This window comes from Gopherus flavomarginatus, chromosome 6 (genome assembly GCF_025201925.1).
Source record: "Gopherus flavomarginatus isolate rGopFla2 chromosome 6, rGopFla2.mat.asm, whole genome shotgun sequence".
Taxonomy (NCBI): Eukaryota; Metazoa; Chordata; order Testudines; family Testudinidae; genus Gopherus; species Gopherus flavomarginatus.
The window spans coordinates 15,674,382-15,691,973 of record NC_066622.1 but is presented as its reverse complement, the minus strand read 5'-3'; the positions used below and the strand labels follow the sequence as shown (position 1 = coordinate 15,691,973).

Here is a 17,592-nt window from a genome sequence, read left to right as displayed (position 1 = left end):
AGTTTAACAAGGAGAAGTCACTATGGTCTTCTTTTGCCACTCCTATCTAAGATTTGAAAGAGGAACACTTTTACTCCATGTGACCAAGCATATCTTTCTTAGGGTTAATTTCATGGTGCAGGGCAGGAGGGCAAACAAACTTATTAGTACTTGGTGAGGTCAAAACAGGAGCTGTTGTGTCGAACCAGGTTCACTCCCTTTCGTTTTTTTTCCTACGGTTACTTTCTGTCTATCCAATACTAAACCTATTTATGCTCTCTGTATGTCATAAAGGAGCCTAATTAAACATGGAGAAAAGGAAATGGAACAAACCTGTTTGCATCCTGTTTGCACCGATAAGAAAACCAGCCTAAACTAAACACACCCAAAATGTGTTCTTAAACCTATGCAAGCCAACTATTTGTGAAACAGGTGCTCAACACATAAAACAGCAATGTGTCCCCACACCATGAAAGACATTGGGACTAAGTTTAAGTCATCGCCAGTGGAAAGGACAGGTTCACAGGAAGATGCTAAATCCCCTACCGAAGGCCACTAGTGCAAAGACTCTAAAACATGACATATGCAGCCATCGTTCTGAACCAGAGATATGGGATCTTTACATTATTAGGGTAATAAGTACACCAAGTACCCATTGTGCTAAGCGCTGCACAAACATAGAACAAAAGACAGTCCCTGCCCCAGAGAGCTTACAGTCTAAGTATAAAAAGAGGCAGCAGGTAGACACAGACAGAGGGAGGAGTACAAGAAAACTATGAGACATCATTAGTCAGCATGATAGGCGGGGGTACCAGCTCATCAGCAACCTAACACTTAACAAGTTCGTTTGCAGACATCACAGCAAAGGTGAGTTTTAAGGAGAGATTTGAAAGAGGATCGTAAGTAAACTTATAATCTTACCTCTGAATTTCTTGGGTGGGTTATTAAGATCACCTGCTTCCGGCTGCACAACACATCTATCGTCCACAAGGCTGCAAAGAAATGAGCAACTCAGGTAAAACGTTTTTGCTTGCAACTACTACTTCCTAGGTACCAGACACAAAGTGGGTTGCTTTCAATACTCAATCCTGCTGGCCGCTTCAATGGAGGACAGACAATTCCCAGAAACCAACTCATGCCAAATCTTTCTATGAAGCATGCAGCTAATTTGTTTGCGTTGTCCAGAACCACACTGCTGACAGGTGGGACAATTAGTAAGTTATCACTCCTGCGTCTTCCTCATGTCCCCTCCTGGGGAAACACACAGACTGACCCATATTCCAATTAGATGAGCAAAGGCTAGACTGCAAATGTCACCTCTTGGACAGATACCACTGTTTGAGAATATGTAATAAAGAAGGGCAGCAAACTAGGGGGAAAAATGATGAATGCATCAGATCACATATTACCCCCAGTGAAGCCTCAGTGTCCAAAAAGCCAGGAACTAACTACATTAGCATAGGGAAAAACACACTACCGAAAGAGAGAGGAAGGCATAATTGATGCATCCTTGCTTACCAGTCATCAAAAGGGAAAGGTTTCACATTGGAGCCAGATAGCCAAATATACATTACTGAAAAGAACTGCCAGGGTCAGGTCAAAATTGGCTTAATTACAGATGAGTGGGGGGGTTTTGTGTTTGTTTTTTCAATAGTCCAGTGAAGGTTGGTACCAACAGAAGATCAATCTAACCTCCTCCTGCTTTACCAGGAAGGGGATAGAATTGGATAACTGCACCTGTAAGGCGTTCCATCAGAGAGTTCCAACAGAGAGCTTCTTCTCTGAGCGTGTACTGGCAAAGACATGGGGGCGTGTCTACTCCCAGGGAACGAAGGAAACAAGGTAAGTATATTGCTGTTACCTGTCACAAGTCTTATGCCTTGGACATATTTTAGACCATCTGGAACTATATTTTTGCTGAACACCTCTATTTTTCATATACAGTAAACAAATATTTTAAAGTATCTAGTTTGATTTTCTCAGCTCAAATTAAGATTTTTCCACTGACCTGTCAAAGAGGCCTTCAACATGTGCATAAAGCACAGTTCTCCCCAATGTCCTGAAGGTTTGGGACACTCCATTCTCATATAGTAACAGCTGGGAAAAACAGCCTGAGATCTACAATATGAGAACTGTTCTTTGCAGAGGCTGGTTGCATGCAGGGAATGTCTTTGAGACAACAATTATGGAAAATCATGAAGTTCATAGAAAATTAATTGAATCAAAGGTGTTTACATGGACTTAAGGGAAGGTGAACTTCCTAGCTATACGTGGTGGATCATCACAATAAAGAAAATAATTTTCTAGTGTGTGCAACACACAAGATGAGATTTATATACATAATAAAATAGTAATTATCTGATTTTTCTAACTGAATTTGGAAAATAGCAAAAGGGAAGTTCTGATTAAACGGTGAAGACATGTATTAAGCCAGAACATCCTTCAAAGATAAATTTACTTGGATGGAACAGCATTAGGATTTATAACAGTATTTGTTTTCCATCCTTCATTAACTGCATTCATAAGCCATCACACACAGCATAAATTGGAGTTTTGATAGCCTTATATCATAACAACTGAGGAAGGTTACATTGATTTTTTTCCTGAGCTGCTTTAATTTTCTTCAAGTCAAACAGTAAGTGAACTATGGAACAAAGATAATTTGACTATGAAGGGATATTAAGATGCTAATACATTTCATGTTTCATATAGCAATTGGGATTTCTATTTCAAATCTGGCTCAGAGTACACACGACCATTTTACAGTACAATTACCTTAAAATATTGTGAATGAATTTGAAGCCATGGTGAAAGATAGCTGCTCAGTAATGCCCTCAAAGCCATAGCCAATTGTTTATTGTGCACTGTATTTAATTAAAATGTACTGTCAAATCAACTTTCTGTTTTGTTTTTTTAAATGTTATTTACTCTTTGAGTTACTTGAACAGTAGAACAAAAACAGTTAAATATATTTTTCAATTAACTTCACCAATGTTCAGCAAGTAGTATTTGGCCAGTTATACAGCTGGTCGAATGCTGCAAAGACCATGAATCATATTTGATGATCACCTGGGAAATTTGTCAAATACGTTCGCCAAATACTATCCCACCAACCCTACTTACTACATGCTTTGCTTTTATCATACCTTCTTTCCCTTCTGGCAGCATCCCACATTTTCTTCTTTTTCCTATAATAGATCACGGTGCTTCTTCAGTGCCTGCTTCTTTCTCTCCTACTAGTTTCCCTTTCCCTCCCCCCAGACGCATTCTCTACATCCTAGATTTTCCTAACTCCTTTCTTCTGAGTCCTTCCCACTGCCTCCCCATAACATACTTATCTTTTCTGTCTTTTCAGTCATCTCCCTCCATCAGATGATTCCATGCACCCACATCCTCATATCTACTCAGGGTTCTAGAATAGCTGCTAGACTTTCTAACAGTTTGAGGACTAAATCTACAAGTTTGTCTGGGGCAACATCCAGGTAAGATGCCAACCATCACTAGCCGCTGGGAAGTGGGGAGAGGGGATGATGTCCCTTTCCCCTGCTCAGAAGCTTCATCTCTTACATGCATCTGGACAGTAGGAACTGAATTAATTTGCAGCCACTATCACTGCCTCACCCACCCCCAGGTCCCGATGACTGCTGGAAGGGAGAAGCAGTGTGTCTCTCTAGCCCTCATCCCACCTACCTTCCTGACTGTTACTTTACTGCTCAGTCAGCATCCTAGTTGTCATAGTAAACTCTCTACCAGTTACTCTGCCCTCCCTCAGCATTCTGACTGCTGTAAGGAGAAGGTATCTGCTGCTACTCCTCTCCCAGCCTTTACTGCTTTGTCCAGTGAATAGCTCCAGAGCCAGTCTCTGATGTGAAGAGCTGTCCTCAAGCAGCAGTCGAGTGAAATTCAACAGGTTTGTGTCTTTTTTTAGTCAAAGCTTAGATTCTCCTGGAGTTCATGACACTCACCAGGGGAAAGCTTCCTTGCCCTAGAGGAGTGGCCACCTAACACTTGTTGATTAAGGAAGCAGCCTGGACTGGTTTCTGAGAAGACTAGCTGAATGGTTACTCTACCAGGAAGCTTGTAGTATGGTGTTTGTCAGGGTGGACAGGCCACCAAAGAAAGTGCACCAAGCAACAGGAGCAAGCAAGGCAGGGCTACCGCTCCAGTTCTTGGCGATGCAGCCCAGCAGCAAAAAAAGTAAATACCCTTGAGCTGGAGAAGCGTGATGTTGTTTACAGGAGAAATCTTAGGCATGTCGGAAGAGGTAGGACCAGTCATTAGCAGTAAGTACTGGTACAGACGCGATTTGACCTACTCTTTTCTTTTAAAATGTCTATCTAAGCAGCCTTCCATCCTCCATCAGCAGATTATGCCAAGGGACCTGCTCCTTCCCAAGCTCCTTCCTCACATCACTCCCCCCATAACTTAACTGTGACAGGCTCTTTGCCCATCCCATGGTAAAACCATACTATTTCCATTCCTATCCCCTCTGCCCTCTCAAGTGATAGCCCAAAGCAATAGAGCAGATACAAAGCTATTTTCAAAACATGACAAGTTTTTACAGAAGACTCCCCCAACTTATTCCATTATTTATGGGTGCAGGAAACACCCATATCCATTAGACTCAGGATTACTAGGTCAGCCTTGTCGGTCTTTTGCACAGCTAAGGGAATCTTTCAATGCAAGAGAACAGGTGACCTTACCCCAAGGTGCTGATAAATCCGTTTGTTGAGCCCTCTGCATATAGAGAGCAAATGTCTCCAATATGAAGGAAGCTTGACATCTTGTCAGACATTTCTGGCTTGTTGGCCCTAGGGAAAAAGAGAGGGAAAAGGAGTGTTAGTGTATTTACTAGGTAGAAGAATTCCCTGAGTAAAAGCCCCATAGACAACAAGCCAAAAAACAAACAAAAAAACCTAAAAAAAAATTCCAAGAGTGAACACTTGATGCAATTCCAAGAAAGTGCTGACTTTAAAGTGATAAAAGCACTAAAAAAAATACATGAGTCTAGTCACCATCTGGCCAGCTGAACAACTCTTTGATCTGGAGGTTGATGTATTGGAGACAGGAAGTTTGGATTGTAGTTTCTACAGTTGGAAGAGTATTTCCCAGCCCATGCTGCAGTGAAAACTTCGATAGGTATCTCAGGGCAAAGACAACTTGAGCTCCACAGTGTCCCATTCAATGATTTTTGTTTACCCAGTTTATCACACAGATATTCACTTAAAAGATTCCATTCCAGGCACATTCTCACTAGGTGGAGAACGGGGTTAAAGAAAAGGAAGACAGGAGCAGATGCCCTTAATTTAAGGAATTTTACTTACAATATTGTTCTAAACCAGGAAAGATTTCTCTGTGTAAGCCAGTTGTGCTAGTTCCAGATCAGACTTAGTGCATTCAGGAGCAATTTGAAAGTGCCCTGGGATATAATGAAAGTATGGTCAAAAGGAATTTTAAATGTAGAAGTATTAGCATGGTTTCTAAGCATTTTTGTCAGCTTGATCACTATATGGAAGTAGCTACCATCTTAACAGAAATACAACATTTATGAAGACATTGTGGGAAATGTTACTGTAGATGTTTGGCAGCAGATTCTCCATGCAACAACCTAAAGATTCCAGCTGTGGTTTTCCAGGAGTCTAAGTGATAAAACAGACTTTAAAATATACACTTAACAGAGAAGTCAACCCCCTATGAAATGAAATTCAGTTCTGTGAGAAAGTGCCAAAACAATCATAATCATGTTTAAGAGACAGTAACTCAGTGTTGCTGACTCCCACCATTTTACTCCCAAGTCTCAGATACCTGGTGTTTTCTTCTTAAAGCCCAGGCCCCTGGATTCATGCCATTATGTGAGAGTCTGAGCTGTTACTTTCAAAAAATGAAGGCCCATTTCTAACCCATGTGGCATAGGTGCTGGAACTAGGGGTGCAGGAGGTGCTGCCACACTCCCTATCTTGACATGGTTTCCATCGTATATAGAGTTTACAGTTTGGATCAATAGCCCTCGGCACCCCCACTATACAAATTGTTCCAGCACGCCTGCCTCACAGAAAAGAGTTTCAAAGTTCAAAAACCAGAGGGAAAATAAAAAAAAAAATAAACTCTGAATTTAATATTTGTTCATATCTCATGAATTTTAGCCAGCCTGACAATTGTTAGGTGGTGCCTGACTCATGGTATTTCAACAGTTGGATCACTCTTGGATTAGTACCCTGAAGAACAGATTTCAGAAAGAAGGTAGTAACACAGCTCTGCTGATTTATATGCCATTGGAGCCTGATCTTGCACTCTGGAATGCTTAATGGAGCTGTGCCCTGGTAAGGTGCTCAGGGTTGGGCCCTTAGTTTTAAAAGAACAAATAAAAATACTCCCAACTCTCACTAACCAGCAGTATTGTTCTTGAGAACTGATACGTAAGAGGCACAGTAAAGTGGTCCTCCTTCAGGAGGGAGAATTAAATAGCATGAAATTATACTTATTACAGAGCACAGCCTTGACATTGTGAGTGGGATAAGCATTCCCATTTCACTGAACATTAACTTGTTTACTGCCAGAGGTAGAGTTCAAGTGTATTAAGTAAGGTCTGGGCTCAGCAAGCACAGAGTTAGGAACATTTGTGGAGGGGGGGTGGACTAGCAACTGCTAGGCATAATATGAAGCAGTGACTCTAAACTGTGTTTTGTCTCCTAAAACACTGTAACCAACTATCCCTTTACCATGCTCCAAATCAAGGTTCTTGTGCCTTGAAGATACGCTGTGATTTGCAGAATTAAAAATCGAAGTCAAGCACAGCTAAAATCAAGGGGCCAAGTTCATAATTGATGTAAATTGTTCAACTCCTCAGAAGTCAATAAAGCTATGCCTGCTTATGGCAGCAGTGTGCTGGCTTAAGGCTCCTTCATCAACACTAACTCATACAGCCATAGCGTATACACGATGCATAGTCCATTCTTGTTTCTCTTCGCAGATGTGGAGCTTAATATTTTGAAGTTTTAAAACAGATGTCCGAAAACATACATGATATGCAAAGTGGTTGAGTTAGCATCAGTAGAAATATTATCTTTCCCTTTTCCTCGGTTGGACTTCAATTGCAGACTTCAGCATTATGACAAGATTTCCAGATCTGGGTTCTGGAAGTCAGGCTCCCTAGTCCCTACGTAGGCATACACACATACAATTAGGACCACTTTAATTTTACCGAGCAAAACACTGAAGTCAGCGGGAGCTGCAGATACTCAGCGCTACGGGGAGGAGGGGGACGGGAGGGGACAAAAAATCCGGCCACGTATTTCAGTCCTTAAATATGGATTTAGCAGCCTGACTTTATGTAGTCAGGGTTGAAAAACCATAGCCTTACTGTATTGTAGTTTTGAGTATCCATACACACACACTAAAATTTTCAATTATTAAAACAAAACAAAAAAAACTACATGTCCAGAGAAGACAACAGACTTGGGTAGCAGGAACTGGATAACACAGGACGTGAACTACTCTTCCCACAGCAGTGCACTAGTTATCTCCCTAGAGAAGAGGCCTTTAACATCATTTTACTTTAGAAAAGCATCAATGTTCATCACAGCTGTACGCTGGAGAATGTAGAGGTCAAAACTGACTTCCAATAGAGACAACAAGAATGTCTTTCGCGGGCATCCAAAATATGAAAAATTGAAATCCCAGATGCTCTGTCCAAAGCCAGGCTTAAGAACAGGACAGTAACTTTCAAACATACCTCTGGTATTATTCAGTCTTCCATATCAAAGAGTTTATATGTTTAAGGAAACTCAAATGTAACCATATTTACCCTTGACAAAGTAATTTATAACCATGGAGAGGGATTCAGGGAGTCTCTTATGAATAGACCTTTATCATCTGCCACTTCACTGAAGCTTTCATGAACTTTGCACACTAAATAACAAGGTCTTCACAACAGCCCAAATTTAACAGTGCAAGATCAGACCCTCCCTATCACTAAGGGGGAGAAGGGAGAAGCTGATGAAATTGAACACTGTCTACTTATGTTACACTCTTGTATAACTAAGGACTACCAAATAACGTGTATGACATTGAACTTAAATATGTGCTCACAATTTCTTAGATTGGACAGTACTGAAGAACATGCTGAACTGGCAGGTGGAATGATGGATTAAATTATCCAACAGGCCTTCCCATATCTAAGATTTACAGGTAATGAGAAAAATTACTGAGTGAGTTTAGTTTGCATCCAGCTAGTTAGTTTCCTGATCTGACAGAGGCTTATGAACAGCTACAAAAAAACAAGCATCTCCTGACTGATTAGGCATTTGTGTTTCAAGAAGAATGAAAATGATTAGCTACCAGGAAATGAGCTTCCGACCCCGCCCCCCTTTGAATCAAAGAGCACAAACTTATATTTGGATTCACTGGAAATAGGGTTGTCGATTTATTTAAAAAAACAACAAAACACAAAAAAAACAAAAAAATAACAACACACACACACACCCCACATAAAGCCAAGATTTCCAAAGCACAGATAGGAACTTTGGGTGTCCAACTCGAGACATCTTTGTTTTTCAGAAAGTTATCAGCACTCACCCTCTGAGTAAAGCCTCTTTAACCTGTCTCAAAACAGGCACCCAGAAGTTGTGGCACTTAATAATTGCTTTTGGATGTCTTGGTCCAGATTCATATCACACTTAGACCACACTTTCCTCTTGTGGCCAACATGTCCAATGTCTCAGATGTCCTGTGTCCAGGTCCACAAGAAAACCCTTCCTCATCACATATAAATGGAATAGTTCAAGATGCATATTAGACATCATAAAATACGTTTGTACAGTTCTATAAGGAGGGAGGAACTCCTGCACACATGAACAATAACTAGTTTTTGTGGTTAAAAGTATAAATGCTTTTCAACTCAAAAAGCAATTAGGCTACTGTAAACAGAACTGTTTGGCAATTTGTTTATTTTAGATATGCATGTGCCAACTGAGTAATCAACTAATGCTGTACACAAAAACTAGTTTAAAACACACACACACACACACACACACACACACACACCCCTACCCCTTCTCCTGAGAACAAGTAGAATCAGAGTCTTTTAACAATGATCCCCCTGCCCCACCACCACCACCACACAAAATTCTGGATAAGAGAAGAGAAAAAAAAAGTTACCTGAAGACATCAGAAAAAGAACATGGCAGGCACCAGGTAATGAAACAATATATTCCTAGCGTTTAAGCTGAAGATTAAAACAAAGATTCTTTCTGGGTTCAGCTGCTGGATTTCAATAATGAAATCCAATCATAAGGCGCTACCAGCAGTTTGGCAGTTGTAACATTCAGAGCCCTGAGCTATGTTGAAAGCACCAAAGGCCCAGAAGGAGCCAACATAGTAAGGTACAAACAAAAATCCCATTTCCTCTGAACCTGCATTCACATGCTTAACTCAAGGTAGAAGTAACAACCGCAGCATCAATATGGAACTTAAAAAATAAAGATGCTCTTTTCCTCCTAATTATAAGCATTTAATTTAGAGCTAAATATTATATCTGGGCTGAGAGAGAGGAAGTTTTAAAAATGAACTTTCCAGTTTTTAAAAGTTAGGCATGAAACATGGACATGGACTATTAGGTAGAATATTTTTTTTGACACACATCTTAAAAAGTTTAAACTTTTTTTTTCAAAAGAATTCCTTAGCAACATTTGACTTAGGCCATGTCTACACTAGAACTTACATAGGCAAAACTTTTGTTGCTCAGGTGTGTGGAGGAGGGAAGACACCCTCTGGCCAGCACAGTTACCGCTGCTCATTGAGTTGTTTTTATTATGTTGACAGGAGAGCTCTCTCTCTCTCCCCTCGGCACAGAGTGTTCGCGTAGCTGCGTTTACAGCGGCACAGCTGTAAACCTATAAGTGCAGTCATGACCTTAAACGTTATTACAGTTATCAATTCAATTAGAGATTTGGACCTAAAACCCCCCTTTAATTGTCTCTTTAAATATGTTTTATTTGAAATGTGTATTGTTCATTAAGCAAGAATTAAGTTTCACTCTCTCTGAGAAGTTGCCTTGAAATAATTAAATGCAGAAAGCTGTTTCAGCCTCACGAGAATTCCAAAGCACTGGTTTGCAGGTCATTTTACAGTTCTATAGCATTATTGTTCTAAGGTAATGGACTTGAAAATACCAGTTAGCTGAATCCAGACAGTAAATTAATCTGTACAGGAACTCCTTGTTCTCCTTGAAGTTTCAGTTTGCCCTTCTACCTATCCCCTGGCTATAGAGTACATAGCTGAACTTCAGCCTGTAATGCAAGATGTAGTACCATGGAGCAGCGTGCGCTACATTCTTACTGAGCAGTGGAATACGGGACTGACCCTTCAATTGTCCACAAAAAAAAAGGCTCTTAACAGTGGCAGAAAACTTCCTTGCAATTATTTGTCCAAACTTTCATCAAAGGATACATGAAGCACTTTCAACTGCTTATGCAAATGTTGCCGATTACCTTGTGCATACTGTCACTATAGACTGGCCTTTCTAGACAAAACTCAGAAAAACTGTAAAATTCAGACATAAAAATGATCACCCTGAACACAAGGTTCTGCAAACAGGGTTAAACATTTAACTCTTGCATTGCCAATACCACTTCTATAACCTTGTGCAACTAAAGGATGAAGCTCTGCCATGATCCCACTGGCTTCAAGGAGATGTCTCATAGGACTGGACCTAAAGATCGGATTCAAAGCAAATCATAGCCCCTTGACCTCAAAAGACTGTAGCAAATGGAGTATAAATCTGATGCTTTGTGATTCAAGCTCTCAGAGGCTTTCACGAATCTTCCTATGCAAGTGCAATTCCTAACAATTGAACTAGAACAATACAGTGTGTGGGGCCAAAGTGAGAAGTATCTGCTACCTTAAGGAGATGTTTGTTTAAAAAAATATTAAGAAAAGGAGAGTGCAAATGATTTAGAAGCATTTGTACCATTTGATTCTTCTCATTTTCACTCCTGTTTAGAAGACTCAGTTGTAAAAGTGATGGAGCCATCAAACTAGTGGTGAAAATTTGCTTTCCCTGAATAAGCAGCAGCATCTGGGCTGCTCCAAATCCCCACATTGCTGGTGATTTGCCATCCTCCTCCTCTAACATTGTAACACCAAAAGGGCTTTTCACAGTATTTTACAGATACCTAATCTCTCATGTTTACCTTGTGTGGTATTTTAAATACTTGAACCTACATCTAAAAATCCTTTTCATAAAATAAATAAAATCAAACAAGCCTCTTTGGTGGTGGTTTTATTTCCAGCAATTGGGTTGGATTGGCGGGGGGACGGGGGGAGAGAGAGAGAAAAAATACAGGAGCCCTAATCTTTCAAAGAGACAGTTCCAGCAATGTTTCTTTTGAGCTAAAAAGCTACTTGCTGTGCCATGCACGCCAGTGATCCTTTCATTTCACTATTACGATAATTGAGCAATAGAGAGCACATCGAAAGTAACTAGAAATTGGCAATTTTAGTTGCATCATTGCTGAAATAGGGTAAGCACTTCACGGAGCATTTTTGCTGTCTTTTTCACTACTTACATAGTTTAACTAGATAAGATTAGAGTCCTAAACTATACTTAACTGTGTAGGTTTTATTCCATTAGACAGGCCGAGTAATCTGGAGTGGAAGTTCATGTTTTACCTTAGTTTCTGATGGAAGAAAGTTTGAGTTTCCATTGGGGAAAAGAAAGGCAAAGTGAAAAATAACTATAGCATTAAAATCACCCAACATCTAAAGGATGGATCATTGTCTGTGCCCAGAATCCTATAACTTTGCAATGATGAGGCTATAACTTGGACCAAAGAAGCACCCAGGGCCTGATTCAAAGCCCAAAGTCAAAAGGAGTCTATTGACCTTTGTGATATTGTCTTTGGATCAGTCCCCAACATTCTGAATCAGTCCCTACGGCACATCTAGCTTTTCTGAAATGGACACCGAGAGCTGACATTTCTCATTTTTGTTCTGAAAAGGTTGGTTCCTTTACTCCCTCTCTCACCAGGGGCTGCGAGGAAGAGATTAGTAAGAATTCCATTCTGCACTGAAAACAGCTAAGGAAAGGAGGGGTAAGGAAGAGGAGGGTGTGCTTATTCACCAGGGTTTTGTTTTTCCTTTTTTAAATAACTGCTCTTTTTTGGGGGGGGGGGTCAGAACTAAAAAAAAAAAAAGTTTTCATTTATAAGCTCCAGGTCTGGCACATATGAAAACATTTTGTTCTTAAAGTTCAAAGATGCTTCACACACGTATGCATTCTACATGGAAAGATTAAATGTGCAGAGCTCACGGTAACACGATATAAGCTGATACCTCTTGACTGTCAAAATCATTTCCATGCATTGAGCAGCCATCCATAGCCTCTTGGCTTGACTGGCACTCAAAGTCCACATTAGAGTCAATTTTTGCACTAGCTCAAATACAAGCTTTCTGTACGCAGAGCTGGCAGCACTGGGATCCAACATACCTGCGGAGCTAGGTCCAGCCACTGTGTCTTACACACTTTCAAAGGACATTAGAAGGGGTCAAGGAGTAGTCAGCTTTCCTGATAAGGCTTTGTACTGCAGAATCAGACATGTAGATATTTGAGTGATTACATATTAAAGGATATCAACACCGGATAACTATCTAGTGTATGATTTCACCTTCCGCCTACTGCAGTCATCTCTGTCCAGGAGTCTGTTCACTGCAGAACAATTTCCATTTGGCAAGGCAGCTTGTGAGAAAGACAACACATTGCACCTTCAGGAAATTACTTTTCCCTCTCCCCCTTATTATTTGCACTGAAGTCGGAGACTGTCCTGAAAAACTTGCAATCTAACCCAACAAGACAGAGGATGTGAAGGCAAACAAAGGCACAGAGAAGGGATATGATTTGCTCAAGGTCACACAGCAGGTCAGTGTCAGAGCCAGGATTAAAAAGCCAGGTCTCCTGACTCCCACCTCAGAGCCCTGAGCTCTAGATCACACTGCCTCGATTTTTTTCATTAAGATAAAAACAGTGTCCTTGAGGGCTTGTCTACATTGTGCAGTTTAGAGCAACCAGGTTGTGTCGACACAGCCTTGTCGCTAAAAGTCAGCGGGTGTAAACGCTCTTTGTCAGTACTTTGTTGGCACTTCCACCGACAAAATACTTCCAGCCCTGCAAGCAGCATTAGCTTTGTCAGCAGGAGAGCGCTCCTGCTAACAAAGCCGCGTTCACACTGCCACTTGTGTGGGCAAAACTTTTGTCTTTCATGGGGAGGGGGGCGTTAAGTACCCATGAAAGACAAAAGTTTTGTCGACCACTTCGCAGTGTAGACATAGGCTTCAGATTGAAGCCTATCAGTTAGCAGCTCGGTCTCACCCTTTTCTTGAAGCAAAGAAATTAAAAGCAAGAATCTAAGTTGATACAGGGATATGGCATTGGCAGGTATTTTTCATGCACAAAAGTGAGGAAGTTTCAGTATGCTGAATTTACGTAGTTTATCACTTAAATATAATTGAATATTATACTTTACCAACGGTATCATACAGATGCTGGAGTTCTTTACAAAAAGAGACAAGACATTTAATCATCTTACTGACGTAAACCCAAATAAGTCTTCTAACACTGACAAGAAAACCTCTGTTACACCCTTTCCTTTTCTTTATCTGCACCCCTTTCTCGGTTTGCCAAGCCCAGCCTAGTTAGAAGGGATGTACAATGTGTCAAACAGCAATGTGGATTATCTGTTCCTCTTACAGAAAAACAAGGCTGAAAGTCAAGCCATGGTAACAATGCGTGAAGTAGAACTTATGTTTTGATAGGTTAGTTTGAATATCAATTTGGATGGCTACTGTAAGAAATGCAACTAGAAGACTTTATTGACAGACATCTGTGGAAGGCTCAAAGGAAAGAATCCCCATTAAAGGGACACCTATCGGGCTAAAAACCATTTTTAAACTTTTGGACCAAGTATGTCCTGACAGTGTCTCTTTAATTCTATTAAGAGTAAGAAGTGCTTAGTAAAGTCGATACCTACTGGCTCTAACACAGAAGGGAGAAAGCAGCTTAGATGCCTCAAAGCACACAATGTTATCCAGAGTATTTTAAAATTAAAAGAAGAGAGTTGGACTATGCCAAGGGAACCAGAGGCAGCCAATGTGGCAGGTGACAAAAAACCTGCTGTATACTGTCTACTGGGGCTTGGCCAAAGGAGAAAGCTGGCCAGCGAGGGGAGCAAAAAGTAGGACAGTTTCTAATCTCACCCTCTCTATACATCTAAACCTCCACCAGTAATCTCTCCTCTTGACTTTCCCCCACCCATCCCCAAAATCCTGAGCTCATTGGTACCTCACATGATCTAAGTTCTGTGGTAAATATGATACCTGCTGAATGTACACAACCTCTAACATCCAGAACATGTTCCTTTTCTCCATAACAAAACCGACAATCCCTTATGCCCCTTGCTTCAACTCATCTCACCCTACTTGCCAATACTTCCATCATTCTCATCTCATACTCCACCCTGCCCTGCTCCCCACTGCCTCCTTTCCCTTCAAATGCACCTCATTGTGGAAGCTCTGGTCCTTCTGGCAGCTCTTGCGTGTAGCTCTGGGATCTGGTGCAGCTGGACAGCTCCTTGCAGCTTTGGGTCCCCACTGGCAATGCACTTGACTCTTTTCTTCCACTAGTAGCTCTCTTCCTGCTGAAGGCTTTGTAGTCTTCTCTGTCTTGTCGAGCTGCAGCAGCCACTAGGGAAGGTGAAACTTACTGCTTCTCTTTTATAGATGCTTCTGCAGGCATCCAGGTTCTGCAGTGAAGAGCCTGGATACCTGTTAGAAAGAGCTGTAGGAGGAGGAGTCGCTAGCACCACATGACTACCACATGCTCTGCAGAGCACCACTGGTAGCTAGTGAACCTACTTAAACAATTGCAAATATAAAAATAGCAATACCAGTTGAACTCTTTATAGTGAAGGCTCCAGTTCCTGTTTTGACTTGTACATGCTGGATTCCCACTGTACTCCAGCTTGTTGTTTTATAGAATGCAAGCCCGAGCTCTTCTTCTAAGCAAAGGTTCTTCCCGATACCCCACCAACTTAGCTCATAATGAGCATTAGCAGCAGAATCTGCTTAACCTTTGCCATCTGAACAGTGACCAAGCACCGTCAAGTTATTTAAATAAGATATGTTCAGGCATCTCTAAGCCAAGAATCACTAGCCTATTAATATAACTAGCACCACACCTGCAACCAGAGCTATTTGACTTCAACAGAACATAAGGACATGCTTATACAAAACCAATGACAGGTTCATCATCACATCTCTCCTGAAATTCAGAGAGTTTTATTGAGTTCTAGATGCAATAGTGCAGAATCTAAAAATCTACACCATCAGCATTTTACTAGTATTTCTATTAAACTGCAGTAAATGAAATCTCAGATACAAAAAAAAAAAAGGCAGTGGCTATTTCTTGGTATGCTGTGGTCATCTGTATTCCTCTAGATGCTCACACACAAAAATTACTTTGTTCTGGCTGCAGGCTTGCACCAGGCTGGAGGAAGACGACAAAAGGAACTGTTTAAGTTCTCACTCTAGTACATAGTTTATTTCAAACGCAGTAGATTCATGTAATTTCTTAACTCAGACAGTGTCTTCATTTTGGCGCCCTCTCTCTTCTCGGAGCAGTTTACTGTTCTTTGATGTTCTGTTCCATAAGATGGTCCATGAGGTATAAGCATTTAATTTTCTACAACAGTCTACATATTAATGTAGCTGCATCCTGGTCTACAACCACAACTGCTGTGAACTGTAAACAAGATAACTAGAACAGCATTCTTTCAAAGCACAGTTTCTGATGCATTTGCCTCTTGCACAAGAGAAACATTGCCTAGACTTACAGTGACATCACATTTGCAAAGCATTTGTCCATTGAAGGGAAATTAGTTTGATTGTAACTTTTGATGGGCTCAAACCAAAACCACAGATCTGACAATTCTGAAATACCGAAGAGTTCAGAATCCAGAGATGAATTTTGCAGCTTCATCCCAGCTCTAATTGCAGCTCCTATATCTGCTTGTATTAACTTCATTTTTCCCCATACGAATTTGTTCCTTAAAAGGCACTAGCTAGGCAGTTGAGGCAGCTGAAGCTACAGAACAGGTGCAGAACACCTCTCCATGATGCCCTGACAAGATGCCTCAACCCTGAAATAGAGGCTGCCACCCGTAAAGTTGAGAAGGGAGTTCTCTCTCTATGCACAGTCAATCCTCATTCCCTGCTGAGACTGCAAACTAAGTGCCAGTTGTGCCGGTGGTTTATAGTGACCCCACCAGTCCACTGGGAACTAGACTAATGTCACCAAAGAGCCACTCTGAGTTACTGCTCTTCAGACAGGATTTGACCTACCAACCTAGAGGTAAGGTCCACTGATCTTCCCAATCCTCCATCTACCAATCCCCAATTCAGTTAGTACCCAGCTAGCATACACTACAATGTACGCTACCATCTAAGACGGCTCTAGGCATTGGTCATAGACTCAGCCTCCATCTCCTCAGCCACACATAAGTGATCCAACACAAGAGTACAGAAAAAGCTTCAGCCAAAAAGAATAACCAAAGCTAATGAGTTTGATAGCTCATTTCAGCAGCAACAAACGCCAGCCAACCTTCTCTAAAGAATGGTCTTTAATACCCATGTACAATAGGGACTCTAATCAGGTTTCGTAAGATCTTCCTTGCAAAAGTGTTGAGAATTAACATTGTGCCCGTATAAAAATGATAGGAACGTTGAACTTCGAAAATGATGGTGCTGTTGGCATGTTACATAGTTGTAGGCATCTCTGCTTTCCATAAGTTCATCTGGTGAAACTGTCTTTCCTCCCTCTCACCCACATAGCCTTTAATAATGAACACCAGCTGGAGTAGCTGATACAGTACAAGCATTAGCATCGCTCTGCTTCCCATGGGATCTCAAGATACCTCCTGCACTTAAAATGTAGCTGAACCAATATTTACATTTATAGGACACTTTTCATCCCACAGGATCCCAGGGTGCTTTGCAAATCAGTACAACAATTATACCTATGAAGCTCATGTCACTCTCTGAGGTGCAGCCTCCTCTGGGGTGAGACTGAAGCCAGTATACAACACTGTATGCTAATTTTAGGCAGAAAAGGAAGAATGTTGTGTTCAACTGAAGCTGCTGTGGGAGACACTTTAGATATATGAGAGACAACATGATCTAGCAGCTCAAATCCCAGTCGATTGCCCTGACTTCTGGATTTTATAACATTTGGCAAGTCACTTATCTGTGCCTCCATTTCCCTTCCCATTCTGGTTCGTCAGCTCTTCAAGACAGGGATTGTTTCATATGATGTGTTTGTATGGTGTCTAGAACAATTGTGCCCAAATCCCAGTTGGGGCCTCTAGATTCTATTGTAATATAAAATAAATAAATAAATAATAATAAGCAGCAGCAGGTAGATCAGCCAGCTTGGAATTGTGCTAGCACCCCTCTGCTTACACGAAGTGACTATACATGGCAGGCACTTCCACGGCTATTCCTCCCACATTCCCATTCTGTTTGATGATTCAGGACCACCCTTATTTAAAAGCAACCGCCACCATCACC

The 17,592-nt window shown here is 41.1% G+C and overlaps 1 protein-coding gene across 6 annotated transcripts in view; it reads right to left on the bottom strand.

Annotated features, from left to right (window-relative positions):
• The window catches only part of ITPR1 (inositol 1,4,5-trisphosphate receptor type 1), a 231,969-nt gene that overhangs the window by 202,765 nt on the left and 11,612 nt on the right, over positions 1–17,592 (bottom strand). For 5 of the 6 annotated variants that reach the window (XM_050957223.1, XM_050957224.1, XM_050957225.1 and 2 more), the window contains exons 3-4: positions 4,683–4,790; positions 901–971 (exon numbers count right to left, since the gene is read on the bottom strand). The exons of the other annotated variant lie outside the window; for it this stretch is intronic. In XM_050957223.1, the coding sequence (XP_050813180.1) occupies positions 901–971; positions 4,683–4,774 (163 nt within the window). In that variant the 5' untranslated portion in view covers positions 4,775–4,790. The remainder of the gene's footprint in view (positions 1–900; positions 972–4,682; positions 4,791–17,592) is intronic. 6 annotated transcript variants of the gene reach the window in all.